We start from the raw sequence: 15201 nt of genomic DNA, 5'->3' as shown, positions 1-15201 counted from the left end.
TTTGGGTCCAAAAATAACACGACATGATCCGAATCATGAATCGATTCACTGATTCATAACCGTTTGAATCTTTATTTGAGGACTGAACACAAACGCGGAAGAGAAGCCAATGCTGAATAAAGTCGTAGTTTTTGTTATTTTTGGACCCAAATGTATTTTGGATGCTTCAAGAGACTCTAATTAACCCACTGATGTCTCATATGGACTACTGTGATGATGTTTTTATTCCCTTTCTGGACATGGACAGTATAGTGTGCATACACTTGCATACGCTCTCGGACTAAATATAAAATATCTTAAACTGTGTGTGAAGATGAACGGAGGTCTTACGGGTGTGGAGCGACATTAGGGAGAGGAGTTAATGACAGACATTTCTGGCTGAACTAACCCTTTAAGATCTGGGACCATTTTGGGGGGTTATTACAGCTCAGAAAACACATACTTACATGTTTATAACTTTTAGCAGTGTTTTATGTAACTTTAAAGGGTTTTCTGTAAAAATGACCCCAACATTTTAAACTTAGACCAGTGTATGTGTGTATGGGAGGCTTTTCAATTTGGGTCGACCAAATCCAGGCGGAAATGGCACCAGAGTAACTTAGTGTAAATACATTACTTTGTGTAAAAAAATGCCAAAGTGAGGCATATCTCCAGAAAGAAGAGACTAAGCTTTCATATGAGCTCAGAGCTCCTCCACAGACATTTAACACTGAATGTATATGACGATGTCACTGCAAAAAATACTTTTCTTATTTAATATTTTTCTTGTTTCTAGTCAAAATATCTGCAAATTCTTACATTAAGAAACATTTACTAGACAAGTAAAAAACTCAAAATAAAATATTGCTTAAAATAAGATAAATAATCTGCCAATGGGGTGAGAAAAATAATCTTGTTTTCTGTTTGAATTAAGATTATTTTTCTCACCCCATTGGCAGATTATTTATCTTATTTTAAGCAAAAACTCTCTTCATTTTGAGTTATTTTCCCCAAAACGAGACGATTACTTTTGCTTGTCTAGTAAATACTTCTTGCTTTAAGAATTTTTAGATATTTAGACTGGAAACAAGACAAAAATACTGAGTAAGGAGAGCGTTTAGTGCAGTGCTTTCTGGCCCCTGTGCAGGGTCCGCAGAGTTTAATGGGTAAGCCTGTGCCATTACATTTGCTCTTGTGATGACCATGGAAACTACATAGAGACCTGGCTGACCTAATTGGGTAATTTCTCTACTCCGTTGCCCTTGCAGTCTTATATGCAGGTGGCTGAGCAGCCTGGCCAAATGTGGAGCCAGCACCAAACCCAGCCCAGCATGCAGAAAATGCCCATGCAGATGCCCGTCAAGCAGCCCTTCTTCATGCCCAGCCAGGACCCAATGAAGCTGTTCGATCACCCAATGAGCATGCAGCCTCCGCAGCCCAGCATGGACAAGAAGATGAAGTTTCCTGAGGTCAAAGTGCAGGATTTCTACTGGGATCCCCCTTACCATATGGCCGGAGAGGGCCGTAGCGGGCTGGGCAAACGGCAGCCTGGAGGCTTCTGCCCCGAGCAGGACAGCATGCCCAGAGCTCCAGCATATGAGGTGAGCCTTCTCCTCTCATCTCCAGCTCAAGGGACCAGCCTCAGGCTTCATATCGCAGCAATGCAATAGTAGTGCATAGAAAACGGCAATACAATCTATATATTGTTTAGAAATATTTGCATATAAATATATAAAATCTGACCCTCGAGCACGAAACTGTCGTTTTATCTTATATGGTGGAGAAGGAGACGTTTGCTAGAAGGATCGCGTGAACGATCTGTAAGCAAAGTATCTACGGTTGTATTTTGTAATAATATTCCCCTTTGTCATTAGACACACTATTTAGTTTGGTATGGTACTGTGAGTTTCCTATTGTTACTGTAAGCATCTCGCGTTATCTAGACAATGCGGTCTCTCTAAGAAACTTAATCAGAAATGGTTTAATCAGTCAATAAGAGGATAAATCGCTGCTCACTGCTGCAGGAATACAGTCGCCCCTTTCTTCAGTTTAAGACGCTGAGCGAAGCTAGCTCGAAATGGGCCGAACAAACGAACGATCTTGAATTAAATTGTTGTGGTATGGGATTATAATAAACCTCATCCATGACTGCTGACATATGAAAAGTCCTCCCGTCCCCTGCACAGCCTGAACATGACGTGTGTCCATTCGAGTGTCTTGTTTATCTGCAGTTCCGATGATTCGGCTCCGTCAGTTCCGCCTGATAATGAACATGTTTGGACAGATGCAAATGTTTTGGGCGTGCATATAAATGATCAACGCTTGCGTCACGGTTAGCCTAATGTTGAGAAGCACTTTGTTTTCTTTGGTGTTTTTGATTTACATTAGAAGGAGGAGGCGATGGTGTTTGAGACTCACAGTATGTGATGTCCATGCACTGAACTCTTATTATTTCACTATGGTAAGGTTCATTATTTTCCATTCTAGCGCACCTTTAAATGCAAAAGGCAATTCCCAAGCCGCACCGCACCGAACGGTTCAATATTATATTGAGGATTGTGGCATCCGTAACATACACATACATTTTTTTGTAACATTATAAATGTTATCACAGTTGCTTTTTATCAATTTAAATATCAATTTTGAATAATTTATTTTGCATCCCTCATTGATGTAAAACATGCGACACGAGGTCGAATGCATTAATGTTTTGAACTGTTTGACATTTATCCCGCCATCTCCTTTGGTTTACTCCGGCTCCGCCCGTGGGGTTATCGTGGGTTTGCCGGCATACGCTCGCGATCGTTTACATCGAGTTTTATTGAACCGTGATCTCGGCGCATGCTTTCTAATTTCTCATCTCTTCTCACTGCAAACACTGCTCTTCTTCTTTAGTATCTCTGTCTGGTTTCTAGTCACAATCTCTAATAATTCTTACATTAAGAAACATTTACTAGACAAGCAAAAATGATTCTTGTTTTGGGAAAAATGTATCTTATTTTAAGAAAAAACTCTCTTCATTTTGAGTTATTTTTCCCCAAAAGAAGACAATTACTTTTGCTTGTCTAGTAAATGTTTCTTGTTGTAGGAATGTTTAGATATTTGGACTAGAAACCAGACACAGATACTGAGTAAGAAGAGCGTTGTTTGCAGTGCTTCACGTTTCCTCCTCTAGCTATTGCAGTCAGAAAGCTTCATCCGCAGAAGTTGGACTTCACAGGCTGCTTCCTTTTTTCTTATATCCTGTTTCTCTCATCCCTCTCTCTCTCTCATCCCTCTCTCCTTCCTCCCCTGTTCCTCCTCCTCTCTCCCTCATCCCTCTCTCCTTCCTCCCCTTTGTTCCTCCCCTCCCACATCCCTCTCTCCTTCCTCCCCTTTGTTCCTCCCTCTCCCTCATCCCTCTCTCCTTCCTCCCCTTTGTTCCTCCTCTCCATCATCCCTCTCTCCTTCCTCCCCTTTGTTCCTCCTCTATCTCTCTCTCCCCCTCCCTCATCCCTCTCTCCTTCCTCCCCTTTGTTCCTCCTCTTCCTCATCCCTCTCTCCCTCCTCCCCTCTGTTCCTCCTCTCCCTCATCCCTCTCTCCTTCCTCCCCTTTGTTCCTCCTCTCCCTCATCCCTCTCTCCTTCCTCCCCTCTGTTCCTCCTCTATCTCTCTCTCCCCCTCCCTCATCCCTCTCTCCTTCCTTCCCTCTCTCTCTCCTTCCTCCTCTTCTCTCTCTCTAGGACACCAAGAGCTCCCCTCTCCTGCCCCCAGACCTCTTAAAGACTCTGGTGGACTTTGAGGAAGAGGAGGAGCTGCTCTTTTCTAAGCCTCCTGATTTCTACCAGGCCTTGGCCGGTCCTCTTAACTCTGCTCCGGGAAGGAACATGTTTGTATGTAGTTCTCCTCTTATCTGTTCTTCTGGCGGGAGGGGATAGAGAGACCTGTTTACAATACCATACATGGAGCGCGGTGCATCCTGGGATGCTTTTTAAACCATATTCATATTAATACCTAGCTCTCTGAGTTATATAGATTCAGTGTAATGTGTCCAAATGCTGTATCATATGTTTAGTGTGTTATAATGTGAGTCTCATGTTTTGGGCTTCTCCCCCTCTGTAGTTGCCGAATCCGTCACGGATAGACAGTGGAGCTGATGTGATTGGCCAGTCTTCTCTTCTGCCTCGCTTCTCCATTCAGGTAAAGCTGCTCTGCCTTTTCTGTGCCAAACACACACACTTGTCCTTTTCGGCTTTGAGGCTCAAACATCACCAGGTGGCAGTGTTTTCCTTATATAGGATAATATAATGCATATATAGGCTAATATAGTGAATATATAGGCTAATATAATGCATATATAGGCTAATATAATGCATATATAGGCTAATATAGTGAATATATAGGCTAATATAGTGAATATATAGGCTAATATAATGCATATATAGGCTAATATAGTGAATATATAGGCTAATATAGTGAATATATAGGCTAATATAATGAATATATAGGCTAATATAGTGAATATATAGGCTAATATAATGAATATATAGGCTAATATAGTGAATATATAGGCTAATATAATGAATATATAGGCTAATATAGTGAATATATAGGCTAATATAATGAATATATAGGCTAATATAATGAATATATAGGCTAATATAGTGAATATATAGGCTAATATAGTGAATATATAGGCTAATATAATGAATATATAGGCTAATATAATGAATATATAGGCTAATATGATGCCTAAAGCTGCTTTGCCTTTTCTCTCCAAACACACACACACTCGTCCTCCTCTGCATTGTGGCTCAAGTGTCAGCAGGTGGCAGTGTTTTCCTTCAAAACATGACAAAATGTTGTGTTTGCTGGGCTGGATGCTGCTTTGTGTTTTCTTGCCCCACTCGTGCACTGACTGACTGGTAATGTTCCTGTAAATGTGTTGAGTTGTTTTGTCAGCTCTGACTGGTTAACGACCTCTCTCAGGTCTCAATACAAAATGCAAAAGGCCACTAAAATATAGCAGTGCCAAATGTTGTTTGTTGTTGTTACAGGATAGCTCCTACCAGAACAACAGTATCTTCAGCGAGGCGTACGGTAAGAACATGGCCCCTGCGTGTAAGCCGGATGGCCCCATGATGCACCAGGAGCCCTCGCTCTACTCCCTGTTTGAAGGAACCCCATGGTCCCCCTCTCTTCCGGCTAGCTCAGGTATCAGGACTATAACAGCACTGGGAGCATTCACTAGATGGCTTTCACAGAGCGTTGATCCCAGAAAACTGCTCGTGCCTTCTGTGTAAACGCAAACATCGGTCCTGGGGAACAAATCCTGGGACAAATTATTAGGGTATTTTCTAGAGATGCACCGAAGTCAAATAAATGCATAAATTAATATTAATGTTTCAAATAATAAATCAACTACAAATTATGCAAATATTTATTTAGCACATTGCAACAACCCACAGAATAAAATACAATTCTAATTAAAATGTTTAACTTGACCTCATACTCGTGTATATTAAATAATAATGTACAGGCCTGCTGGCCTGCAGAAAGGTACAGACATTGAATAAAGAAATCAAATGTAAAATAACTGCATATATTACTGTTTAAATTAAAGGTGAATCCTTACTAAACTTACAAAAGCAATTCAATCAAGAGCAGTGTGTGATGTCCTTATCTTAAGTTTGACATTAGACAGAGTAAAGGTACTGTCCCTTTAAGAGCTAATGGAAGGCTCTGCGTCGTCTTTCTCGACTGTATAAAGTCCTCTTAAGGCATATTCAGACTATGTCTGCTTGGATACTCATCAAGATGGACATGTTGACATACTTCTTGAGTAAGTTTGTCCGTAAGCGCAAGATTTGAAAGTGAACTCAATGTCTGTGAGCAGATAACTCTCGTGCGCTCTGAATATCTTTTCATTCGCTTCTTTTCTGGCTCTACACCCCGGCGATGCCGGTGAAAATAGCTGGCCATATTCGAACATGATACAGCACACGGCAGCCAGCGTGTGTATCCATCGACAGAAACATAAACAAAGCATTATTTTCAAGTTACGACCCGTATTATAGATGCGTCATCATCAGATATGATGAACCACATGCGTCCACACCGCAGACATGTTGCCTGTTTAGACCAGCACGTGCAGGTCACGGTCTCTGTTTGCGTCATCACATTTCGGCCGTATTGTTTCAGTGATTAAAGTCTTTCGGACCGAAAAGGCACTTTAAGGCCATTTTCTGCTGAAAATTTTCATTGGCCGAAAGTTCGGTGCATCTCTAATATTTTCTGGGATCTCTCTGTGAAGGAGACATCGAGAGGATTAATGTCATTCATAGCTTTATTTGAGACTTGAGCTCTCAGCATGAGTTTCTGAATGGCCTGTTGTTTGCAGATCACTCGACTCCAGCCAGCCAGTCTCCTCACTCCTCCAACCCCAGCAGCCTGCCCTCCTCGCCCCCCACACACAGCCACGGCTCACTGCCCTTCTCCGGCTTCGGCCCCATCGGGACGCCGGACAGCCGAGACCGCCGCGGGCCGGACCGCTGGAAGCCAGACAAGACTGGTAAAGTCCCGCTATAGCCTCTATGCATCTCTTCTAGTGCTCGACCTATACACTAACAGCTATTATATACACTCACCTAAAGGATTATTAGGAACACCTGTTCAATTTCTCATTAATGCAATTATCTAATCAGCCAATTACATGGCAGTTCTTCAGTGCATTTAGGGGTGTGGTCCTGGTCAAGACAATCTCCTGAACTCCAGACTGAATGTCAGAATGGGAAAGAAAGGTGATTTAAGCCGTTTTGAGCGTGGCATGGTTGTTGGTGCCAGACGGGCCGGTCTGAGTATTTCACAATCTGCTCAGTTACTGGGATTTACACACACAACCATTTCTAGGGTTTACAAAGAATGGTGTGAAAAGGGAAGAGCATCCAGTATAGAGCCCTGCGCGGGACTGTTTTCTTCATCCCGCTCCCGCCCGCCGAATTTCTGACCATTACCGCCCCCTCCCGCAACGTGTGTTACACTCCCGCCCGCTCCCACAACGTATGTTACACTCCCGCCCACTCCCGCAAAACTCTGAGAATTTATTCCCGCACAATAATAGACATGTATTGATTTTGTGCCTTCTCCCGTCCCACAGGGCGGGGCTACTGGATTAGACGAGTCGGTGGGCGGGGCTACCGGGTTAGACAAATTGGTGGGGGGCGGGGCTACTGGATTAGACGAGTCGGTGGGCGGGGCTACTGGATTAGATGAGTCGGTGGGCGGGGCTACTGGATTAGACGAGTCGGTGGGCGGGGCTACTGGATTAGACGAGTCGGTGGGCGGGGCTACTGGATTAGACGAGTCGGTGGACGGGGCTACTGGATTAGACGAGTCGGTGGGCGGGGCTACTGGATTAGCCGCGTCGGTGGGCGGGGGCTACTGGATTAGACGCGTCGGTGGGCGGGGGCTACTGGATTAGACCCGTCGGTGGGCGGGGCTACTGGATTAGACGCGTCGGTGGGCGGGCTTACTGGATTAGACGAGTCGGTGGGCGGGGCTACTGGGTTAGACGCGTCGGTGGGCGGGGCTACTGGATTAGACGCGTCGGTGGGCGGGGCTACTGGATTAGACGCGTCGGTGGGCGGGGCTACTGGATTAGATGCACGGTAGAGTCGGTGTTTCGTCGCGCATTGACGTCAGTATGAAGCACAGGACCGTTTGCTGAGCCTGGTGTCTATAAAAGCTTTTCTTTGACTAACAATGAAGTTTTCAGCTCTGAAACTTAGAGGATATTCTTATATCACGATGACCTTTTATATATCAAAAGCTCAAGGGAAAGTTGATTCCTCTGTTCATAACCCCTTTAGAATTGTTAGATGTTTGGACTAGAAACAAGACAAAAATACTTAGTAAGAAGAGCATTTTTTGCAGTGTCCAACGCTAGCCTCTTTGTAATACCATACCATTTTGATCAACAGTTTATTAATGGTGTGTAAATCTGCATGTGTTCAGGTGTGAGTGGCTTCGGGTTGGACTATCTGCCTTCAGGCTCGTCTGCGGTGTCTGAGACCAACAGCTGGCACCAGGGGGCGCCGAACAGCAGCTGGGCCGCCCAGGACATGCCCATGGAGGACTCCTCTACGGCCCTCCTCGACAGCTTCAAGGTAGCACATTCACCGAGGGTTAAAGGCTTACTTCAGTGATTTAGCATTAAGCTTTGTGTTTTAACTGGGTCATTAATGTAGTAATTTTCTATAAAGTCAGTTCTCCTCATCATGTCCTCTCTCCCTCTCCTCAGTCCATCTGGTCCAGCTCGATGATGCAGCCTGGTCCGTCAGCGCTGGAGCAGCTCCTGATGCAGCAGAAGCAGAAGCAGCAGCGAGGCCACGGGAACATGAACCCGCCACACTGAGAGCCACAGCAGGACACACTCGTGTCAACCAGGATTCAACAGAAGAGGTGCCACTCCACAAGCTCCAAATCGGGAATTTCCGGCATTATCTGCGCGCGGAGGCTGGAGACGGCGAGCGAAGTGAAGGCTCATAATGACCGGCTCGCCTGACGGAAGAGGGACATGCAGCCCTCTCTCTCTCTCTCTCTCTCAATCTCTCTCTCTCTCTCTCAATCTCTCTCTCCCTGCGAGGGCGTGCGAGAACACTGACCCCGAGGGGACAAACGCGCTCTGATTGGCTTCCTCCGGGGGTCATGCTCCCGTCTCATCTTAAGACTCTGGACACCTGCTTAAATCGCTCCGTGCACGTGGAGGAGTTGGGTGTGGCGCACCGGAAAACGGACGCTTATTTTACGAGGGACAAAAATAAAGAAAGGAGTTGGTTTTGTGTTTTATCCCAAGTCTGGAATTATTTTCACAGAGGGACTCGTGTCGCTACGTCCAGAATAAAAAAATAAATCCAACCGTGCGAATGAAGGATGACGCGCTTGACTATTAGGACTTGGATTGACAGGCGTGGATCATGGTGTCGTCATGTGCGGGAAAGCGTCTAAAGTTCGAACCATTATGAAGCGGAGCTGGGTTAGACTATAGATGTAGGATGTAGTAGCTGCACTAGAGACTGCAATTATTAACAATACTGTATTTTGTGACTTGTTCTGTAGCAGTTTTAGCTCTGAAATATTATTCAGTCAATATGTTCAATAGCTAACAGGGAGTTCGTTCATTCATTCGATATAAAGGTCTCCCTCGTTTCTTTCCTCTCTAGCTTACACGCATTACGGCTTCTTTAGTTCATGTTCTGCCTTTTTATTAATCGTTTTAAGCTCTCTTCGTGCCTGGTCTGTGTTTTTCCTCTCTTGCTTTTGTTGTTCTTTCTCTATTTTTGCTTTAAGGATGGCGTTGCGATCGCGTCGGCTCTGTAGTGAGGATTTGGGAGAGTTGATCCGGATGCAATCCCGCTTTTCCACAGCCACTGAAACGCTTTCCTTCAGGTACCTCTCCACAGGATCGCTTTAAAAGCCACAGAACATATCTCCGTTACGCTCCGCACTAATAAAAGAGGAAGAGCGATTGCTTCTTCACTCTCAAATCTCGCCCCGTATATCATGGGCTGCCCCTAGGATAGGGTCTCACCTGTTTGCAGCCTGTTCGTTAGTTTCCTCTCGAGGTCAAAGTGGGATATTTTCATTTCCTGGAGGACCTGGCACTGAGCCGGCCGTCGAGACCTGAATGTTTTGGGATCTAAGGCTCGAATGCGTTTTCGTTCCGCGAAGGTTATATAAGACGACGTGCTCTCTTGTATGATGAGAATAAAGCGTGTTTTTATTTTCTGAGAACATTTTATTAAAGACTTTAAACGACGTGTCTATTTGCCGTGTGATTGTGCTTCTCTTGTTGCATTTAAAAATGTATTTAAACAAAAAAGAGGAATAAATAATGACATCTTAAAAGTTGAGTTAGGTCAAAGTGGCGTAAATCTACGGGCAAAGCGGATGTTCGGTGCGAGCCCATTTAGTGTTTTGCTCCGAATCCTAACGTTCTTTTATTTGGGATGGACTTATAGTGCACAGTCTTGTGTGAATGTGCTTTTTTTGATACCCTGTATCTCACTGCATTGTAAATGTGGGTTGTTTCCTCAGTTGTCCATCTTTTTAGACGTGGCTTCTGTAGTGATGTACATGACACTGCTGATCACAGGACAACAGCCTCGCGCCTTCGGGCCGATATATTACATTCCAATAGTAAAGCTACACATGATAAAAAAATAACAGCCAGCTTTTTACATTAAAGTACCACTATGAGAGTTTGTCCCAACCCTAAATTGAGTCTGCTACTCTTGAAATTCTGCATGACATCCATCTTTCAGAATGCCTTGTGTTTTGGATGAGGGAGATATCCAGTCAAGTTGTTTTGTTTTTGTTTTTTTAGAGGATTTTGTCAGGGAATATTTGGGTTTGAGGATATCTCCTTCTATAATGGGCTTGATTTATTGTGTTCTTGTCTCTTTGTGGACGCTGAAATCAGCTATGCCTTTAATAAAATAAACCATGTCCTCATATGCAGACTTGAGTCTTTTCTGTTCCTCACACTGTGGTTTCCTGTTCCCTTAGGACACTGATGACCATTACACGATGAGGGTCAGGCATTTAAACCGATTTATGATTATGACAATATCCTTTGTAGCTGATAAAAATGTTCAGTGCCATTATATACACTGATCAGGCATAATTTTATGATATTGTGTTGCTGGCCCGTCTCTGATGGACTCCTCTAGACACCTGAAGGTGTGCTGTGGTACCTGGAACCAAGATGTTAGCAGCAGATCCTTTAAGTCCTGTAAGTTGCGAGGTGGATCATTAGAAAATCACAGGTGTGTGTGTGTTTGGTCAGGGTTGGAGCTAAAATAAGAAAAATAATCTCACCCCATTGGCAGATTATTTATCTTATTTTAAGCAAAAACTCTTCATTTTGAGTTATTTTCCCCAAAACAAGACAATTACTTTTGCTTGTCTAGTAAATACTTCTTGTTTTAAGAATGTTTAGATATTTGGACTAGAAACAAGACACAAATACTGAGTAAGAGCATTTTTAGCAGCGTGCTGTAAATCTCGGAGGAGCGAGCGCTGCAGCTGATGCTGTCTAGAAACTGTTCTTCGAGCTCTCACCGCTTCCTGTCAGGAAACCAGAATGGTTGGAGATTATCTCACCACACGCTCCAGCTGCCTTATCATCGCGCTCCTCAATGCAAACTCCACTCAACCGTTTTTGCCACGCAGTATTTCAGTGTGTACTGGACCACAGCGAGTCAATCTGTGAGCCGTCGCTGCAAAAACTCTCTCCACACTTACTCTCTCTCTAACGCGTTTCCTGCCCTGCTATATGAGGTTCAGTTGGACCTGATCAACCACATAAATCACTTACACCGTCACATCGCACAATTCACAATATGAAGCCGTAATATTGACTCCTGCAGATGAAGCCAGAATACACTCCAAAAAATGCTTTGGTTACTTTTTTTATTTGTGGTGAGACTAAATATCTAAGAATTCTTGCATTAAGAAACATTTACTGGACAAATAAAAATAGTTTTGTTTTGGGAAAAAATAACTAAAAATTGAGAGAGTTTTTGCTTTAAATAAGCTAAATAATCTTGTTTTCTGTTTGAATTAAGATTATTTTTCTAACCCCATTGGCAGATTATTTATCTTATTTTAAGCAAAAACTCTCTTCATTTGGAGTTATTTTCCCCAAAACAACAATAATTTTTACGTGTCTAGCAAATGTTTCTTAATATAAGATTTTTTTTTTATATTTAGTCTAGAAATAAGACAAAAATACGAAGTAAGAAGAGCATATTTTTTGCAGTAGTATTATTCTTTGAGTTTAATGTGGTGGTAAAACACATTCTCTCGATGGCCTGACTGTGTTTGCTGCACTGTGACGTGTTCATGCTTCGTTTTTAATAAATTGCATTATTTTTCATATATTTTGCCTTTACTCTACACTGCTCTTGTAAAAGCGGTCTGATGTTGGCCGGGTCCACAGATATCCATAATAAGGGCTAGATATCTTACGGCGGAGTCACCATTGCCATCACCGGCGGCCATCTTGTCACAGTCAGGCTTTCTGTCGGCTCTGTGAACCTGATGTAAGATGAGTGATTTGTACGAACATAAATACTCTTATCTCGCTGAAATCTTGACGGATTTACAAATGGTTTGGTTTCTTACGAACGTTATTAACATGGCTACACATCAGGATGCTTTAACACGTTGAAATTGCAGCTTTTCGTTTCGATAAACGACTTAATCGTGCAGATTGTGTATCACGGCTAACTTATACGTGCACGTTATCAAGCCTGAGACCGCAATCGAGCTGTTCAATTACATAGGTTTATTAACACCAATAACGATTTTATGACAACCAATCTTTTGTCTAGTTAAAATAAACTTAGTTTGCATGTTTTTTTTTGTTTTAATTAAAAATATTAATATTCTTATTATGAATGTGTGTGTGTGTATATATATATATATATTAGCTATAGCTAGCTCTGGAAAAATTCAAAGCTGTATATGTGTGTGTATGTATATGTATGTATATATATATATTTAATTAATTAATTAATTTCTCATGTTGCCATTCGGAAAACAGTTTTAGTAGCCTATATATTGATTTAACAATACCTTGTGTTTGTGTGTGTGTATATTCATTGCACCTGTCTGTTCTGTTCAATGTTACTCTTATATTAAAGTCCGTGGTTATAATTATTCCTAAGTATGTAGTGTCATAACTACATCTCTGACGTTTATAACAAACGAAACTGTTTGAAAATCGGTTGAAAATTGAGCAAGTAATGGTTATTTAAAAGTACATGCACCATTAAAACACTCTGTTACGAGTGAGCGAGCTGCCTTTGACAAGATGGCCGCCAGTTGCGGACGGTGACCTCCATTGGCAGACATCTAGCCTTTATTCTGGATATCTATGGCCGGGTCCCTCAGAAATACGCAATGGGCTCTGATTGGTTTGCTGGCCCAGCTGTGTTCTGATTGGCTAACGGCCTAACGCACGTGCTTCGGAAACCCCTCCCCTTTACCGGCCGTAAAGACTGCAGATCTATAGTGGTCGCTACTGAATGCCACCTCCGGTATTTTTAGAATGATTGTAGCCAAATATCTGTCAGAAAAACTATTAACCCAAAACCAGCACTAAACATCGGCTTTACTATAGTAGCCAAATCTCAAACAGAGCCATGTTTAGCATACATGTAGATAAACAACACATACAAGCGCAAATCAAATGATGTTTCACACTAATTTCAAGTTCGCTGTTGAGATTTAAAAGTCTCTCAACAGTAGCAAAAAGAGTGTGTGTGTTGTTTATGTTTCTGTTTATAATATTTGAGAAGAAGGTCTGTCTAGCTTTGCCTAGTTCAACATTGAAAGCATTATAGATGTTATAATGGACTACAAGTTTTGTCTTCCGCCACATGCATTCAGATTTTCTGCATTGTCTTTTCATTATTTGTATTGCTGTTGATTTATATCTCCAGTCGTTTCTCTTCTCCAGTAGATGTGTCTTGATTTAAGGATGTTTAGGTGTGTGTGTGTGTGTGTGTGTGTGTGTGCTGGAGAACAGACAGACACACTGATGAAGATGATTTGTGCAGTGTATGGTAAACTCCAGTGCTTCATCATGTAAAACATGTACATAGTGAAAGCTCCAGTATTTCTCCAGTTTTATGTGGATGTGCTGACGTAAGCGAGTATTAATGCAGATGATACCGAGAGGTTTAATGAAGCGGCGTCTTCATGCCGACTTTAAAATCTCTTTGAAGTGTGCAGGCACAACTAGTAGACAAATACGCCAAAGCTTTTGTACCATTTGCATAGCCATTTCTAATCTTAATGAGTGTGTGTGTGTGTCTGAGTGTGTGAGAGAGAGTGTGTGTGTGTGTGTGTGTGTGTGTGTGTGTGTGTGTGTCTGTCTGTCTGAGTGAGTGTGTCTGACAGTGTGTCTGAGTGAGTGTGTGTGTTTGTGTCTGAGTGTGTGTCTGTGAGAGTGTGTTTGCGTTATTAGTTCTTAAAGCCCATAGAAACAGTAACATTTGTAAAGAAGCATTTATTGTAATAAGTAAAATCATGGAATGTTTTTGAAATACTATAACCGTTACATTAGTCCGAGGAGGACCCGAAGTCCTGCATGTTCCAGTGAATCCCTCAGAGGATTCGAGCAGAAGTGTGTGTGTGTGTGTGTGTCCTCTCGGACGAGATGAAATCTTCAACTGTTTCCATTGTAATGTGGACGGCATGATAAATATAGATTCTCTTTAATATTTTGGAAACCCATAGATTGTTCTGACGATCATTAAAGTATGAATAAAGTATTTACATACTCTCGTGTCTGTTTATTTCTAAATTAAGCGTGTGTGTGTGTGTGTGTGTGTGTGGGCATGTTTTTGTGATATATGAGGAAACAAATGTGTATAATGCCATGGGTATGACACAGGTATTACAGGAGAGGGTGAAATATGAGGACATTACCCATGGCCCCACTTTACAAAAGGCTTATAAATCATAAATTAAAAATCAGAATGTTTCCTGTGATGGGTACGTTTAGGGGCTGTGTGTGTGTGTGTGTGCGTGTGTGTAGAATTCACAGTAGGACTGAAGTGTGTATCACGTGAGGGACTAAAGATGTTTGCTCAGATTCACACATCTGCCATATTCATCTCCCTTCAGTCTTCAATAAGAATGCATTAATAATATCTACTGCACCGACACAGTTTTTAATAATATACTTTATTAACAGATTCCAAGTGTCCGATCAGAATGGGAAATTAGCATAAGGTTCATAAAACCCCTGAAGATTATAAACAAACAGGATTCAGTGAAGCAGATTTATGAACACATTTTACAGGCATAGTTATCATTCATCGGAGAAAAACACAAACGATTCATTTTAATGTGAATCTTATCATAGGATTAAAACAAAATGATCCATCCGCCATCTCGAGAAGAAAGGATCATATCTAACAAAAGAAAATGTTTCATGAATAAAATTGATCATTAATCCATCATTTTTATGCATACTTGTATTAGTGTAAACGCATTACAAGTAACTCGGTATGTAATCAGATTACTTTTACAAGTTTTACATTTACAACAACATTTAAATACTCATAATTTCTGTCAAAACTCGTGCGTTACTTATTTGAAAAAGTAACAGATATTTTGGTGTAAATGTAAGATGTGTTACTTTACCAGTTACTTAAAAAAGTAATCTGA

The 15201-nt window shown here is 42.0% G+C and overlaps 1 protein-coding gene across 4 annotated transcripts in view; it reads left to right on the top strand.

Moving 5' to 3' along the window:
- smg7 (SMG7 nonsense mediated mRNA decay factor) overlaps window positions 1-10472 on the top strand; it is a 35965-nt gene extending 25493 nt beyond the window's left edge. For 2 of the 4 annotated variants that reach the window (XM_067453460.1, XM_067453461.1), the window contains exons 17-23: window positions 1248-1580; window positions 3702-3851; window positions 4081-4158; window positions 5016-5172; window positions 6359-6529; window positions 7972-8123; window positions 8258-10472. In XM_067453460.1, coding sequence (XP_067309561.1) covers window positions 1248-1580; window positions 3702-3851; window positions 4081-4158; window positions 5016-5172; window positions 6359-6529; window positions 7972-8123; window positions 8258-8371 — 1155 coding nt within the window. In that variant the 3' untranslated portion in view covers window positions 8372-10472. The remainder of the gene's footprint in view (window positions 1-1247; window positions 1581-3701; window positions 3852-4080; window positions 4159-5015; window positions 5173-6358; window positions 6530-7971; window positions 8124-8257) is intronic. The other 2 variants (XM_067453463.1, XM_067453462.1) reach the window with 1 other exon arrangement.
- The last annotated feature ends 4729 nt before the right edge of the window (window positions 10473-15201 follow it).

Source organism: Pseudorasbora parva, chromosome 9, assembly GCF_024679245.1.
Source record: "Pseudorasbora parva isolate DD20220531a chromosome 9, ASM2467924v1, whole genome shotgun sequence".
Lineage (NCBI taxonomy): Eukaryota > Metazoa > Chordata > Actinopteri > Cypriniformes > Gobionidae > Pseudorasbora > Pseudorasbora parva.
The sequence above is the reverse complement of the archived record's forward strand: the minus strand, read 5'-3'. Positions and strand labels throughout refer to the sequence as shown.